Here is a 14,419-nt window from a genome sequence, read left to right as displayed (position 1 = left end):
TGCAGTGTGATCGATTGATTGTCATTGTGGCTCGTGATTGGTCTCTTTCTCAGTCTGTAATATTTTTTCTCTCTCGTAGGGGACACCACACAAAGGATGAGATCCACTCCTTTCCCAACCCCTGCAGAATTGGATGCCTATGCTAAGAAAGTTGCCAACAACCCCCTCACCATCAAAATCTTCCCCAACAGCATCAAGGTCCCGCAGCGGAATCACGTCCGGCGTACAGTCAACGGGCTGGACACATCGGGCCAGCGCTACAGTCCTTACCCTTCCTCTCAGGCCAAGACTGGCCTCCTCGCCATCGTCAAGGTGCCCTCGGTCAAGGGCATCCTGAAAGATTTCGCCGGCGGCCGGTCTCGCTTGCACCCCGAAGTCATCATGAACCACCTGAGGAGCCCTTACCAAGTGACTTCGACCAGCACTTTAAACCCCCGCCACTCGACTCTGCCCAACCTCCCCCAACCTCAGCAGAGCTTAGCCCTGCAAGCCCAGGACGCACCTCAGACTCTACAGATGCCACTGGCTCAGCAGCAGAGCCTCAGACACGCTCTCCCCGTGGCCCAGCACTCTCAGGGCCCGCCTAGACTGCAGACTGTCTCCCAGCACCCAGCCCTCGGCCACCCCTCTGCTGTCCTCCTCCAGCAGCAGCAGCAGCAGCACCTCCAGCAGCAGCAGCCCGGCCTGCAGGGGAGCAGAAAGCTGCCAGATGGCGACGCACCACCTAACGTGACCGTCTCTACCTCAACCATTCCACTCCCGATGGCCACGGGGCTGCACCAGGGCCACCAGCCAGACCTGAGCACCATCGTGCACCAGATCAACCAGTTCTGCCAAGCTCGGGCCCAAGGGGCCGGATCGGCCTCGATGTGCGAGGGCCAGATCGCCAACCCCAGCCCCATCAGTCGCAATCTCCTTATCAGCGCTTGCTCCAGGGTGTCCATGCACAGCAACCCGGCCGCCGCTGCCGCCGCGGGCGGCTTCCACCCGCACAACTGCATCCTCGGCCCCCAAGAGAAATCAGCCATCCCGGCGGGAGCCCACCCTTTACCTAGCGTGACCATGAACCACTTGCCTTCCAACCACACCGATCTCAAGCAGCAACAGCACCCTCAGCAGCGTCTGCACCCCAAACCCAATCAGCAGTTGCAACAAGCCAACACACAACAACAGAAGATGCGCTCTTGGAATCCGCAGCATTTGACCCACGTGCCCCATATCCCCAACGGTTGCAAGCAGCCCACCAGGGATGCCGGCTTCCACTTGACCTACCCCGCGGACATGTGCGTGGGCCAACCGTACATGCTGAAACCCCCTATAGAAAGGCCCACCCCCTCTCCCCCCGTCAACCACAACGGCATGACGGTGGCCCACTACCCAAACGGTCACTACTTCCAGTCCCACATTTGGAACAGCAACATCCTCCCCACACCAAACAGTGACAGCTCCAGCTCTCAGGACGTAGCCATGCCATTCCACGGGGCGGGCCCGGGGGGCTGCGGCGCACTGGAATGCGGGCCCCCGGGGGCTCCCCATTACAGGCTACCGGTGAGCTCCTCCACCTCCTCTGCCCAGACTAATCTGATGCAAACCACAGATTACATGGGTGGGGACTTCCAGACGCCCTACTTCCGCGATCAGAATCTCGGGTTAATGGGCAAGATGCACAGGCCCCCTATGAGCAGGGTGGGGCCGGAGCTCGGGGATGGTCGAAGCGCTCTCATCCAGCATCCAGGGTACAGATAAGCTATGGCCTTGTCTCCGCAAGTTATCAGCCCCCCCCTTTTTGTTTAGTCTTAAGAAACCACATGATAACTTGACAAAACTGCTAATCTTAAAGAGGGTAAATGAATATATTTAATTCATGAAGAACAGTAGTTTTTTTTTTTGTGGATAAATCTTGCAAGTGATCAATTTTTTTTTTCTTTGGGGGTTAGTGAATGCTTCTACCTGGAACATTTAGGAATCATGTTCACCTTGTCTACTGTGTGTCATTCCTGCTTTCTGCTCCTCAATATGTGTGTGCCTGGATCTCGACAGATCCTGTGTTATTTCCACTTCACACGTTTGTAAGTCAATTCCTCACCTAAAAAAAAAAAGCATCCATTGTTGGATGTGCTGTGAGGAACTTCTGGCGAGGAAAATACTTTTTCTGTGTGTAATAATCTTGTTTGAAACAGCAGCCAGAGATGTGCGTGCGTGCTGAGCTTTTACTATTTTCGGATGTAATTATTTATTTGTTATAATAGGACTATCGAAACTTGACTCCTTGCTGTTGCTTACAAACGCAATCGGGTTGTTTGTAGAAAGCAAGGACCCAGCAGGCAGCGTTGCCATGGCGATGTGCTCCTGTCCTGCTTCAAATGCTGCAATGAATTCAGGTGTTTTAAAAAACTTTTGGGGCTGGGCCAGGAAGGCTTCAGTTAAAAAACAGAAAGGTCATAAGCGTTAAAGATGGCCTGAGTCTAACAAAGACTTTTTTTTTTTTTTTTTAACAGCGCTCAACATAAATGGATTTGTGCTCAAACATTTGCAAATCACTCCTACCAACAATAGATGGATGGAGAATACGCCATCAGAAAACGAGCAGAACCCGGTTATTATTAAATCAAAATAATAATAATTCAACCAAAGGATGACAATTCAGGCTTCTTTTCCAAAGGGCGTATCGCCGTTTATGCCGAGCGCTGCATTGGGAAGACGTGCCATTTTATCTTTTTACATTTTTTTTTTTTCCGTAATCCTTGACAAATGTATTACTTGAATGTGGACGACGATTCGTGCTGAAGGCGATACAATAGTACAAAGTGTTACTAATGTCACATGGGGGATCAAACCAAGTGAGTCCCGAGGGGGGGAAACGTGTGCTTGCTACTGATTGTGATGTGAAGACCAAATTGATCACTTGCAAGATGACAACGGATGGAAACAAAGCAGACTTTTTACGTTGAAACAGCAAACGCATTGTTTATTTTATTGTACACTGGCTTACCTACTAGACTACTGTAACATTTAAACTTTAATGATTGTGTGTGTGTGTGCGAGCGTGTGTGTGTGTGTGTGTGTGTGTGTGTGTGTGCGTGTGTGATCACGATAAGACCCATGTTCTGTTCACCTACCAATCCCTAAAAAGCCTTAATTGTTTGGTCCTTGGACTTTCCTTGAGCATGGTTTTAATGAAAACCCCAAATAATAAGGAGAAGGAAGATGGTGAGAATACACAGACACAGCGCTTTTTTTTTTTTTTTTTTGGGTGGGGGGTATTTTTTTTTTTTCCCCTTAATTAAATTGTATTGACTAGACAAAGCAATTCCTTAGAGATTTGTTATGGGAAGCAAGAAAAGAAGTGATACGATAATTATACCGTATTTTTTAGCAATGTGTAGTTACTGAGCTGTATTTTTTTTGGCCAATTTTCAAAGCTTCGCTTTTGCAATTGTGACTATTTATAATACTTGATTTTCTTATTTAAGTCCCCCCCCTCCTGTTCTGTTGCTGTGAAAAGGAAGAAGGTCCATAGCCTATCTTTTTGTCATCTTTCAAGACGGATAAGAAGCAAGAGCGTGAGAGTTGTGCTACTCTTTTTTGTAATATTGTAATAATAAAATAAAATTCTAATTTATGCTTTCATATGGGTTTGAGACACTGATTGGACTTTACGGCGCAGATGTTTACAAACGGGAATTATAGAGACAGATATTGCACTCAATTTTAAACACCAAATGTGATGTTCGTCACATCATTAATTGTAATTGTTGCAGCAATCGCACACCATTAATCGAGGCTTGCCGCCTCCAAATAGCGACGGGAAGAAACGAGATTACACTTGTAATGAAAATGGAGGTTGCATAAAATCTGGAATCACGACCTTTGTGATGATTACTAATAATAATGCTACTCAAACCAACATTTGTGCCACTAATTATTTTATTGCATTATTACATGCAGACTAAAGCACTAATTCTTGATATTTTACGTATTTTTCCTTTTTAAAAAGTTGCATTTTCTGTGTGTTCACGGTGAAAAGTTGCACATCTCCGTGGACTGTGGTACTCTTCTGGTCTTGTCAAGTAAGTCTCTCCAGCGCCCCCCTGTGGAACAAAAAGGAAATAGAGTTGAAATTATTGTCTATGCCAGTGTTTACCAATTTTATTTTAACTATGGCACATAATTGACCACCAAAGCAAATCTTATGGCAAACTAGTTTACGAATAGATGGACTGGATACACAGATTGAAAAAATAAAAAAAATGATACGATAATTTGTTGCCCTATCGGGTGTAATTTGATAATTTTGCCACAGTACATTGGTCAAAAATTAATCTACACATTAATTTTTTTGTGAACCACCGTATGACTGAATCGGCTGGCCATCCGACGTCATTCGTCTCCTTCGATTATAGTTGCCGGGCTCCTCGTGGGTTATGCCCAAGTAGACGTTCCATTTGTTCCAGTTGACTTCCTCCACTCTACCATGACAAGAGAAACCATGCTTCAATTAGAGGTCAGATTTCTCCACTCATCGTTTTCCAAACCTTCCATGAATTCACTTTGTCATTCAAGGTTAATCACAAACCTAAAACATCGACGGTTATCTTGTTCAGAAGGTGTGCCCAAATTTTTGTCCACCCCACAGCGAAGCCTCTTCCTCACAAATAATGGCAACTTTCTCTCCATGTCCAGGATGGTGATGGCCCTCTGACATATCGGAACACAACACGTCAAACCAAAGCTGCTGAACCTGACCAGCCAGTGAAGCTGACCTGTAGCTTCCAGATGCTCGTGCTCTCCATGGTGATCTTCTCCACAGTGCGGTTCATCAGGGCGATGAGCATGTTCAACAGCAGGATGTAAGTGAGAATGATGTAGAAAATGAGCAGAACGTAGAAGACCTCCTTGTACTGGTACTGCTCGGTGAACTCCATGTCACCCATGCCGATGGTAAACTTGAAGAGCTGCAGCGTAGTGTAGGAGATATTTCGGAAGGTGGGCTTGATGCACTCGGACTCGGGGGAGGACGGTCCGAAGAGGCGACCCTTTCCGGTGGTGTTCCGCACAGGAGGCTCAATGAGCAGTGTGACCACAGCTGTGACAGAAGATAAAATGTCAACGATTCCATATGGACAAAAATATGAGGAGAAATCTCAGAATATGACCATTATTAAAATACAGTAGACTACTAGACCCAAGTGCGGAGCAAACTAGTAGTCCTACCTGCTGAGAATCCAAACAGGAAGACAACATAGACAAACAGGAAGCGCAGGATATCGCTGAGTATCATCTGCAAAGGACGAAAAGGTTCCAAAATGGTTGCTGAAGGATACCGTATTTTCCGCACTATAAGGCGCACCGGATTATAAGGCGCACCTTCAATGAATGGCCCATTTTAAAACTGTCCATATATAAGAAATATACATTTGGCCCGCGGGCCGGACTTTGGACACGCCTGCTCTAGTGGCTCAATATTGGTCCATATATAAGGCGCACCTGATTATAAGGCGCACTTTATGAGAAAATTGGAGGTTTTTAAGTGCGCCTTATAGTGCGGAAAATACGGTACTCGCAGTCCTAATATACCTTCTGTATCATGACGCTGTAGATGCCCATGTGTTTGCTGCCCCTGGCAAAGTAGAGCAGGTTGACCCAGCTGAGCGCAAGACACAGCACCAGGAAACCCAAGTACTCTTGTCTCCCAAAGACATAGAGACCGGCTGCGACCAGGAAGAGGATAGCCTGCACAAAGCTGAAAAAATGTCCATCATATTTCCGCCCTGTGATTGGCTGCATTAGATAAGTGCTACTTACAAAAGAATATCATAATATCCATCAATCAGCAAGGTCTGCAGCTTTGGTCGTTTCCTCTTCAGATCGAATAACTGCATATAATTTTTGGATTGTTATGAAGTTGCTGAAAAGGCGAAAGACATTAGATACGTACCCCCATGACAAAGAAATAGAAGTTTGCCAATGTTATTAGGAGCTGCCCGCAAAGATACAGGTAACCTGAAGTGTCGTGCTCCAGAGGGAACGGTGGCTGGGTAGAAAAAATAATTTGAACAATTGTGGCTTTCGGGCACCAAGATGACACAGTTTTCCACAGCCACCTTTCCATCCTTTTTATTGTAGGCCACCGCAGTGAAGATAAACAGGTATCCAAAGTAGACCAGGAAGTTCAGACCAAACATTAAGCCTGCAAACCTCTTCCACTTGTCCTCCAGCAGTTGGTGCAGAGGTTCTGTTTGGAGCATTTCATGGCGGTTCTGGAAGTAGACACGGAACATTTAAAACCAGTCCAGACTACACCAATGCATTTTAGGACTCACAGGGATGTCACTGCCATAGACCAGTATTTCCAGGACAGACTTGTTGTCCGCAGAGTCCACTGAGGCCAAGTCGTATAAGGAGCTCTGGACTGGCCCGTAAACCCACTCGGTGAATTTACGAGACAAATGCTTGGTGTGGCACTCCTGGAACTCACGCTTCAGGATGTGTCCGAAAAGCTGCCAAAAGGAAAATGACATGTTTGTAAAGGCTCATCTAGTCATGTAGAAATATTTAATCTACAAATAAGCTAACTGTTAGGTCACTGTGGTTCTTTTTTTTTTTACAGTAAATCTCTAAAATAGTGTAATTTTCTACAGTATGTTGCTGCACTTATAATTTCCAGTATAATACTGGAAACATTAGTATTATTCTTTAAATTAGTATAGTATTTTTCTGGATCACAGCTGCCAGTAAAATAAATAAAATAAATATATAATATATATATTTATATATGTATTTTTGGTGAGCCAGTAAAATACAATATTTTGTGTTTATTATATTTTACAATAAACGTCTGTATGTTGATATCATTATTTGAAAATAACTGATCGTTTTTTGATATTTTAATTAAAAAATATTTCACCCATTAAAGCCGGAAGCGCATTACCGCATTTCAACCGCTATAGCCAGAAGCGCTGTTGCGTCTTTCTACCGTTAAAACCGCAAAAGCAGATAGTTTTTTTTTGTTTGTTTGTTTTGTATTTCTTGACTAATTATCGATCTCGCAGCCAATGAAATGCATCAGAAGTATCACGTGCGGGCTCGTTGAATTTCCGGGACTTTCGAAATTAGTGACGACGTGCTTGACGAAATTGGTAAGTATACGTTTGTTTTTATTATTATTGACAATTATCATTGTTATTACATTTGATTAATTTTTATTAAAAAAGAGGTTTGATTTACAGTATTTTTATACTTTTGAGTTATAATTACCGTACATTAAAAAGTGCTGTCTGTAATTTTTTGGTCACCTTGGGCTTAGGTGTAATAATTGACCAAAATGTTTATTTTGTGTTTGTATTTTGCATCCTTGTAGAATTTCACTGCATCAAATCATATGTTGCAAATATTTGGTTGCCAGGTGTTATAGTGCACCTCCTGAGCCTTACCCCACTTTTTCCAGTCTTGGCAGCCAGTTTGAGAGGCGTCAGACCGTTTTTGTTTTCAGTCACCTCCAAGTTGAGTTTGGGCTTCAGCCGAGCCGTGGTGGTCAGGATGCGATCGTACATGCTAGCGATGAATAAATCAGTGTTCTCCTTGGTGTTGTCGGCCACCACCACCAAGGCGTGCAGCACCGTGTTGCCATGAGAGTCGGGCACGTTTGGGTTGGCCTGCTGATACTCGTTGTCCAAGAGGAACTCGACCATGTCCGGCTGGTTCGTGCATGCTGCCAGGGAGAGAGGAAGCTCACCTGGGGACAAAGAAGATAGTATAAAAAAAATACCTTAATCAAATATAAGTGGAAAAAAGCAATCTGGATTTGAAAATCATTTACACTCAGGGATGACTTCACTTCTGTTTTGTTCCATTTGAGTGCAGCATAACAACTAAATGAAGCTTCACCATGTTTACTTTGAATTCTGGGCCAGATTTTCAAATAGTGCAGGACCAGTATGTGTGTACTTGACATGATTGTGAAATTCCACAAGAGGGCGCTCCTCGCACTCACCAAAGTAGAAATTGGGGCCTTTATGTGGCTGGAAGAATTTCCCAGAGGCTTTGGCGTGGACGTCGGCTCCTTTACTGAGCAAAAGTTTGACGTAGCTTAGACTCCTCCGCTCAATCGCGATGTGTAGCGCCGTCTGACCTGTTTATTCATATAAAGACAAATAACGTAGCTTGGGATAGAGTCCAGTTCATCTTGACCTCTGGATAAGATTAGCTGTATAGAATATTGAATTTCCATTTACCTTTATAGTAATTGTCGGTGTATTTTGCATTAACAAATTCGTTAATGTCGCCGATCCTTTCTGAGATGTCCAATAGTAATTCAACATTGGGGTTCTTGCCGTCCTGGAGGTGCAGAAGGGCCTTCATCAGGGCAGTTTTACCATACGACTTATCTGCAAGTGCGAGTTAATTTTGGAAGTTTTAGTATCATTGGTATGAAGCAGTTGAATGAAACCTGTTAAAAAATTGGTGTCATCACACTCACACAGAGAGTCAGAGAGTTTCTTCAGGTTTTGATGCAGGTACTGATACAGTCCTTCCAATCTGGTGACATCACCGCTAGCCGCCGCTTCAAACAGCCTGTCGATGTCAAACGTGTCTCTCTTGGTGTTGTCCTGATCGACACCTCGGATGCCTCTGGAAACACAAAGCAAGAAATAGCAACGTCAGGCTTTAGTTTGTATTTTTTTGTGAGAATTCCACTCCAACATCGGGATTACTAATACTCAAAAATCGAAGTGAAGATTTTAGATGAACATGAAGGAGAGTCTCACTTGTCAAAACCGAGGTTGATTCGTATTTGAGGTTTGGGTTCTTCCTTTTCCTCCTGGTAGTCGGTGTCCATGGGGGCTTTGGGTGCCTTTTGTTTTGGTGCTTTGCGTCGACATTTCTCCTCCTCCGTCCTGTCGTCAGTTTCTAGAGAGAAAGTGTCTTTCTCTGACTTCTTCATCTCCGCGTCCAGAAGTCTATCAATTTTGAGTATATGGAATCATTCAGCTTTTACGACCAACTATCCATTTTCTTTCATGCTTGTTGCCTTTAGATTTGTTTTGTGTTAAAGTTGCCTATCTTGTGTATACATTTTCATTTGCATACTTATTGTTAAATGAAAATAAAAATAAGACGAAAAGAAATACAATGAAAACACAATCTGAAAAGTCAAATTGTAGTTGTGGAATGTTGGAAAAGTGGAAGTTACCATGACTACAGAGAATCACCTCTGCAGCAGACATGTGATGTTTGTCTGCCACTGACTAACAAAGACTTTGTTTATATTTATAAAAAAATTAAAAATCTCCATGACTGCCTCTTGGGCTGAAGACACAGCACTGATTTAAAAATATATTTTATTCACCCCTAAACATGCTAATGCAAATATTTTTGTTCCTCTTTTAAAATGGGGGAAATAAATGAGTCAGCATGGAAACTGAGAGATCCATTAAAAGAACATGATAGCGAACACGAAGAACATGAACATGATTTAAATGCAGCAAGCTTTTAAAACTCTCATTGTGAAATAGATTTAATCCATCCATCCATTACAAAACGTCTCGAAAACAACGCAAAAGGGCTTTCCTGTGATGTCACAATTTTCTTTGAGATTTCAGGAAACAACATTCATAATGTTGAAATAATGATATCAATTGACTTACCACAAAGAGATTCCAGATTGTGGTTTCCTTTGCATTAAAACACAAAACAATGGGCTCGCCGTTAGCTCTGCAGCCGACTGTCGAGAATTCTTGTCGTGAGATGCTTGCTTAATGTAACACAGGCGAGATGAACATGAGGAGGGGGGGGGGGGGAGTGACCCGCCCTAGAGACATTAGTGTAAGTGCATGAAATGAAATAAGGATGTATTGACAGGCTGTGCACAAGCATCATGTATGAAAAACAGCTCTCTGTTATAAAACGAATCAGATTTTTTGTTTTTTTTAATATACAAAACATTTATAAGCAATTTTTTTTAGCCCATTCTGGTTACTGTGTTTAGTTTCACTTCAACATGCGTGGTGGGTGATCACAGGTCCCGTGATCACTGAGTGATATTTTCTGCCATGCAAAGTAGGCTCAACTTAGTGTGGCAACAGGCCACTTCCTGTAACTTTTTTTCAAGAAAATCTTTTGAGTAAAAGTATTGACTTTGTATTTGACTTTTTTTTAATCAGGCTTGACACATGATATTTTTGGTGATTCACTTGAATAAAGCATAATTATATGTGAGGCGGGCATTTCCATTCGTTGAACTGCTTCTTTGTCATCTTCAAGAAGCTTCTCAAAATTTTTAGTGCCATGCCGCATTGGTAGATCTGAGTCGGTCACAGAGGACCAAAGCGACGCCAACGGCAGAGTCCGCATCCCGTCCGTATATCACCGGTTGGGCAAACACTTTTTCCACTTCCTGTCTCAGCACCGGATTACGCACCAGGGCGCTCCCGCTACCAACTATCCTGTTGACCCCCGCCTGCTGTAGCCGCTCAGGGGTCATCATGGAGGCCAAGTTCTCCAGGATCCCGCGGCAGAGAGCTCTGGTCACGTGACCCAGAGAGAGATTATTTGTGGAAATGTTGGTCACCTGACCCAGAGTAAAAGGGGCGTGTCTCTCTCCTAAGACTGTTGGATGCACTGCAAGGTCGCTGCTTTCCTGGTTCAGAGCACAACTGATCATCTTCTCATATAGGGATCGTTCGTTCAGCTCCACACCTGCAATGTAGAGGAATTGAGAATGGCCATTTTTAAACTGAGTCTGCGAAAATACCAAAACAATGTGCATACTTTGATAATATGATCCAAAAAATGTACACACCGAGTTCTTTCATCCATCCGGTGAGCATATCCACAAAAGTAGCCAGGACGTTCCCTCCGTTGAGCGCCGCCGCCACTGCCAAGTATGAAGAGCCAAAGTAGGGGAAGAAAGTAATGGACGATTCAGGCTGAGGACAGTCAGGAGGTTTGAAGTCAGCCGGCATGGCGAAGGTCAACTGGGCTGAGGTGCTTATGTTAAGAACTAGAATAACAAAACGTGCAGTTGTGTGAGTTGAGGTTAAAATAAATGATGACTTAACATGCAAGGAGCAAGTTTAATATTGTTAGCATACGCAGTGGTATGGTGTCTGTTAAGAGGTTAAAAATCAGCGTGTATGTATGTGCCCTGACACGCCTGCTGTAGTGGCTCGATATTGGTCCATATATAAGGCGCACCTGATTATAAGGCGGCTTTTGAGAAAATTGGAGGTTTTCAGGTGCATCTTATAGTGTGGAAAATACGGTACTGGACAACTGCGATACAGCTGAATTGGACTTCCTGTTTTCAGGTGCATCTTATAGTGTGGAAAATACGGTACTGGACAACTGTGATACAGCTGAATTAGACTTCCTGTTTTCACCTGCATCTGTCTGTGCACTCAGGCAGGAGTAGACGGCGCACTGGAAGTCTCCCAGAGCGGCCCCTACTGGCGTGCCCGCGGGGATGCCGTGCCAGTCGGAACGAGTGTGACCCGCCAGCTCACCAGAGGGGACACACTGAGGAAGTAGGTGCAAAGGGAAGCCGACGCCATTGAGACTAGAACATGCACACACACACACGGGTTATGTGTAACATGCATTTAGTATGAAAGTTAGCACGTAACTCAACAAGTGTTACATACATGTCCAGATTCCACTGCTTGGAGGATGTGTTGTAGAAACCCCAGCTGGCTGCATTCTGGGGTGTCATGAGACATCGGTCTAACCCACACAATTTGGATACAACATAGTCCTGGATGGTGCCTGCCACCGTGAAGTCCTTAAGGAACTCGGGCCTACAGAAGAATCACGCTCTATAAATATTGCTGCACTATATAGTTGTTTCATCTCAAATCCATTGTGGTGCTTTTTAATTGATGAGAATTAGATCCATGTCCCAAAATTGATGTCCTGACTGTGTTTTTTTCCTCACCTTTGTTTCATGTACCAAAAGATGGTGGCACAGCCGAATCCTGTGGCAACGGCGAGGTGCGAATCCGGTTTTGGAAGGGAGGACAGGAAGCTATTGCTGCAGCGGCCATCTTGCCAGGTAATCAGCTGACTGAAGTTGCCTCTGGACCAATCGCAATCTACAGTATGATGCCCATTAATCATTTTTTTCGTCTGGAGATTTTTGGCAAATTAAAAAATTATGGGTAAAAGTAGTTCTCCAAAGCCATGTGATCAGATTAATCTTTAACTGTTGTCCATGTCAAAGTACAAACAGTGTAGACATGATCTGATTTTTTCCACTTATACTTTCAATGCTTTATAGTGGTAATAACTAAACAATAACTAAACATTTAAGAATAATTTAGAGGCCAATGCAAAACAATGAGACGGCAAGTGAGCGCGCATTTTTGCGCAACGCAGATTGTAACACAACGCAAGCACCAACCGTATTTTGAAACTTTTGATGCATTTATGAAAACTCAAATAGTGCAAAAAAAAATGTTTACCACTCTCAGCATTCCAAAACAAAACCCCGTGCATCTGTCCAGATACCCCGATGCTGCACACATGTTGCAGTTTATCCGCTGGTAGCAGCCCGACGCACTGGTTAAGAGTTTCCAGAATCCGGCCAGTATCCTGCTCCTTAGCCTGGATATCGATAACACGAATCCCGATAAGAAGCAGATGTTTACGGCAGATGTTTGTCGAGAACTTACCTTGATCCCATTCGAATCGGCTACGTCAGAAGCAGTTGGCAAACTCTGGCTTGCAGCAACGCTCCTTGATTCACTTTCTAATAAAACTGCTTTAATCGATGTGGTGCCCACATCTAAACCGAGAATGTACGGAGGCATACCAGCTGCGAATCTCACCCAGCTCCGGCTGAACTCGCTCTTCTTCTTTGGTGTTTGTCTTGATAACGATCTAGTAACTACACAAATGCATTGCTGCCCCCACCTCTAAGTCATTCAGCAGGGCATTACATGAGTTCATATATTGTATTATTTAAGGAAGTGTACATTTTAATGTGTTTTTCCATCGATACCACATTTGTGTTCGGTGCACTAAAATCCTACGTTTTACCCGACATCGAACGCACCATTAACATTATTTCTAATGACTGTACGCTTTCCATTTCCCATAATCCATTGCGACTAGCATGGACGAGGACTGACAGGTTAGCACTCCAAATCGCGGTTGATAAAAATGAACGTGGTTTTTCCTTGCAGCAGCTCCGTGTTCAAGTCGACGAATTAATATTTTGCTCATTATGCATTTGTAAGTGCGTTGTGAGGAGCCGAGAAGCCCTTCGTCATCCTTCCGGTAAGAATCACACCTTTCTTAGCATTAGCATTAGCATGAACACTGTTAGCACGAAGGTGCTAGCGATGATATGTTGAAATAGACCAGGGAAACCTCGCACAGGGCTAGTGCCGATTATTTTACTGTTAAAAAACATTTTAGGGTCTATTACGATGTTTTCTGTAAGGCTAACGTCGCCCGATGTAGATGCAGATTTACCCCTGCTAACTTTAAGCATTTGTCAAATGCCCTTGATTCTGTGCGATGTAAAAAACAGTGTAAATAATTTCAATTTTTTTTCTTTCTCTGTTAATGTCACCTGTAAGCTGTCCATCAAACAAAAAAAATTGGGGAAGGCAATTAAGTGCTTGTTTTTTTTTTCTTCTAAACATTAATGCACGTGATTGTAAATAATTCAAAGTTGTGTTGACAATACAATTAATCTCATCAGCATCCAGTTGTAAATTGTATCCTGATTCTCTGCAGAATTTTCCTGCGACCAGAGCAAAGATGGCAGCCATAGTAGCCAAACGAGAGGGGCCGCAGTTCATCAGCGAAGTGGCAGTGAGGGGCAATGCCGCCGTGCTGGACTACTGTCGTACCTCCGTGTCGGCGCTGTCCGGAGCCACCGCCGGTATCATGGGCCTGACGGGACTGTATGGCTTCATTTTTTACTTTTTGGCCTCCTTCCTCCTATCTTTGCTGCTCATTCTCAAGGCCGGACGACGATGGAACAAGTGTTTTAAATCCAGGCGGCTGCTCTTCACTGGCGGCTTGGTTGGAGGTCTTTTCACTTACGTCCTCTTCTGGACTTTCCTCTATGGAATGGTGCATGTGTACTAAAATGACCCGCCTTCTCAAACTAATTGCATTTTGTTTGAGCTGTAGATGAGCCAGAAATAGATTTTAATGTTATTCCATTATGACCTGCTGACACGACTATTTTTTTTTTTTTTTCTCCACACACTCAACAATGCCTTTAATTGACTCCAGGCCTCTCCTTATTTATGAGCCTGCCCAGGATTAGGTTTTGGATTGTAGTGTAACAGACTGTAGCACATGACATCCTAAACAAGGTGTAACTATTTGTTTCACTTTTCTGTACAGTACTGAAGTTCAATACAAAATGTGATTAATGATTGGAATAAATACCTCTGTACTTATA

At 43.8% G+C, this 14,419-nt stretch overlaps 4 protein-coding genes across 7 annotated transcripts in view; 2 read left to right on the top strand and 2 right to left on the bottom strand.

The window, feature by feature from the left end:
- The window catches only part of fam222ba (family with sequence similarity 222 member Ba), a 26,979-nt gene extending 23,349 nt beyond the window's left edge, over positions 1 to 3,630 (top strand). The window contains exon 5 of the mRNA XM_088397756.1: positions 80 to 3,630. Coding sequence (XP_088253882.1) covers positions 80 to 1,746 — 1,667 coding nt within the window. The 3' untranslated portion in view covers positions 1,747 to 3,630. The remainder of the gene's footprint in view (positions 1 to 79) is intronic.
- On the bottom strand, positions 3,093 to 10,282 carry trpv1 (transient receptor potential cation channel, subfamily V, member 1). Of its 2 annotated transcripts, none has more exons than XM_088397755.1 (16): positions 9,648 to 10,282; positions 8,769 to 8,910; positions 8,480 to 8,631; positions 8,235 to 8,387; positions 7,994 to 8,131; positions 7,434 to 7,735; positions 6,324 to 6,500; positions 6,105 to 6,260; positions 5,939 to 6,034; positions 5,806 to 5,876; positions 5,578 to 5,743; positions 5,215 to 5,281; positions 4,764 to 5,086; positions 4,577 to 4,698; positions 4,351 to 4,469; positions 3,093 to 4,091 (listed from the first exon to the last, which is right to left on the bottom strand). In XM_088397755.1, the coding sequence occupies exons 2-16, from the start codon at positions 8,837 to 8,839 to the stop codon at positions 4,015 to 4,017; spliced, it is 2,190 nt and encodes a 729-aa protein (XP_088253881.1). In that variant the 5' UTR covers positions 8,840 to 8,910; positions 9,648 to 10,282; the 3' UTR covers positions 3,093 to 4,014. The 2 variants fall into 2 exon arrangements, with proteins under 2 accessions (XP_088253881.1, XP_088253880.1); XM_088397754.1 differs by having other exon boundaries at positions 3,094 to 4,091; positions 8,769 to 8,960.
- On the top strand, positions 6,990 to 14,419 carry emc6 (ER membrane protein complex subunit 6). 3 transcript variants are annotated; one of them, XM_088397764.1, is made up of 4 exons: positions 6,990 to 7,139; positions 11,404 to 11,525; positions 11,954 to 12,049; positions 13,741 to 14,419. In XM_088397764.1, the coding sequence occupies exons 3-4, from the start codon at positions 11,954 to 11,956 to the stop codon at positions 14,095 to 14,097; spliced, it is 453 nt and encodes a 150-aa protein (XP_088253890.1). In that variant the 5' UTR covers positions 6,990 to 7,139; positions 11,404 to 11,525; the 3' UTR covers positions 14,098 to 14,419. The 3 variants fall into 3 exon arrangements, with proteins under 3 accessions (XP_088253890.1, XP_088253889.1, XP_088253891.1); XM_088397763.1 differs by lacking the exons at positions 6,990 to 7,139; positions 11,404 to 11,525 and having other exon boundaries at positions 11,942 to 12,049; XM_088397765.1 differs by lacking the exons at positions 6,990 to 7,139; positions 11,404 to 11,525; positions 11,954 to 12,049 and adding an exon at positions 13,083 to 13,275.
- On the bottom strand, positions 10,280 to 11,710 carry shpk (sedoheptulokinase). The gene is made up of 4 exons (XM_088399468.1): positions 11,643 to 11,710; positions 11,382 to 11,557; positions 10,802 to 11,002; positions 10,280 to 10,698 (listed from the first exon to the last, which is right to left on the bottom strand). Exons 1-4 carry the CDS (start codon positions 11,708 to 11,710, stop codon positions 10,280 to 10,282), a joined length of 864 nt encoding a protein of 287 aa, XP_088255594.1.

The sequence above is a fragment of the Syngnathus floridae genome, chromosome 15, assembly GCF_059516105.1.
Source record: "Syngnathus floridae isolate MCC-2025c chromosome 15, RoL_Sflo_1.0, whole genome shotgun sequence".
Classification (NCBI taxonomy): Eukaryota; Metazoa; Chordata; class Actinopteri; order Syngnathiformes; family Syngnathidae; genus Syngnathus; species Syngnathus floridae.
The sequence above is the reverse complement of the archived record's forward strand: the minus strand, read 5'-3'. Positions and strand labels throughout refer to the sequence as shown.

What these genes read in the sequence shown, in the direction of transcription:
- trpv1 (XM_088397754.1), bottom strand. Translation starts at nt 8,944, where the DNA reads ATGAAGAAGTCAGAGAAAGACACTTTCTCTCTAGAAACTGACGACAGG. An exon ending in TCTATGGCAGTGACATCCCT is followed by an intron (nt 6,261 to 6,323) that starts GTGAGTCCTAAA and finishes GTCTACTTCCAG; the next exon opens with AACCGCCATGAAATGCTCCA. An exon ending in GGATATTATGATATTCTTTT is followed by an intron (nt 5,744 to 5,805) that starts GTAAGTAGCACT and finishes ACATTTTTTCAG; the next exon opens with CTTTGTGCAGGCTATCCTCT.
- shpk (XM_088399468.1), bottom strand. Translation starts at nt 11,710, where the DNA reads ATGACACCCCAGAATGCAGCCAGCTGGGGTTTCTACAACACATCCTCC. An exon ending in GAGTGCACAGACAGATGCAG is followed by an intron (nt 11,003 to 11,381) that starts GTGAAAACAGGA and finishes TTGTTATTCTAG; the next exon opens with TTCTTAACATAAGCACCTCA. An exon ending in CGGATGGATGAAAGAACTCG is followed by an intron (nt 10,699 to 10,801) that starts GTGTGTACATTT and finishes TCTACATTGCAG; the next exon opens with GTGTGGAGCTGAACGAACGA.
- emc6 (XM_088397763.1), top strand. Translation starts at nt 11,942, where the DNA reads ATGTACCAAAAGATGGTGGCACAGCCGAATCCTGTGGCAACGGCGAGG. An exon ending in TGCAGCGGCCATCTTGCCAG is followed by an intron (nt 12,050 to 13,740) that starts GTAATCAGCTGA and finishes GATTCTCTGCAG; the next exon opens with AATTTTCCTGCGACCAGAGC.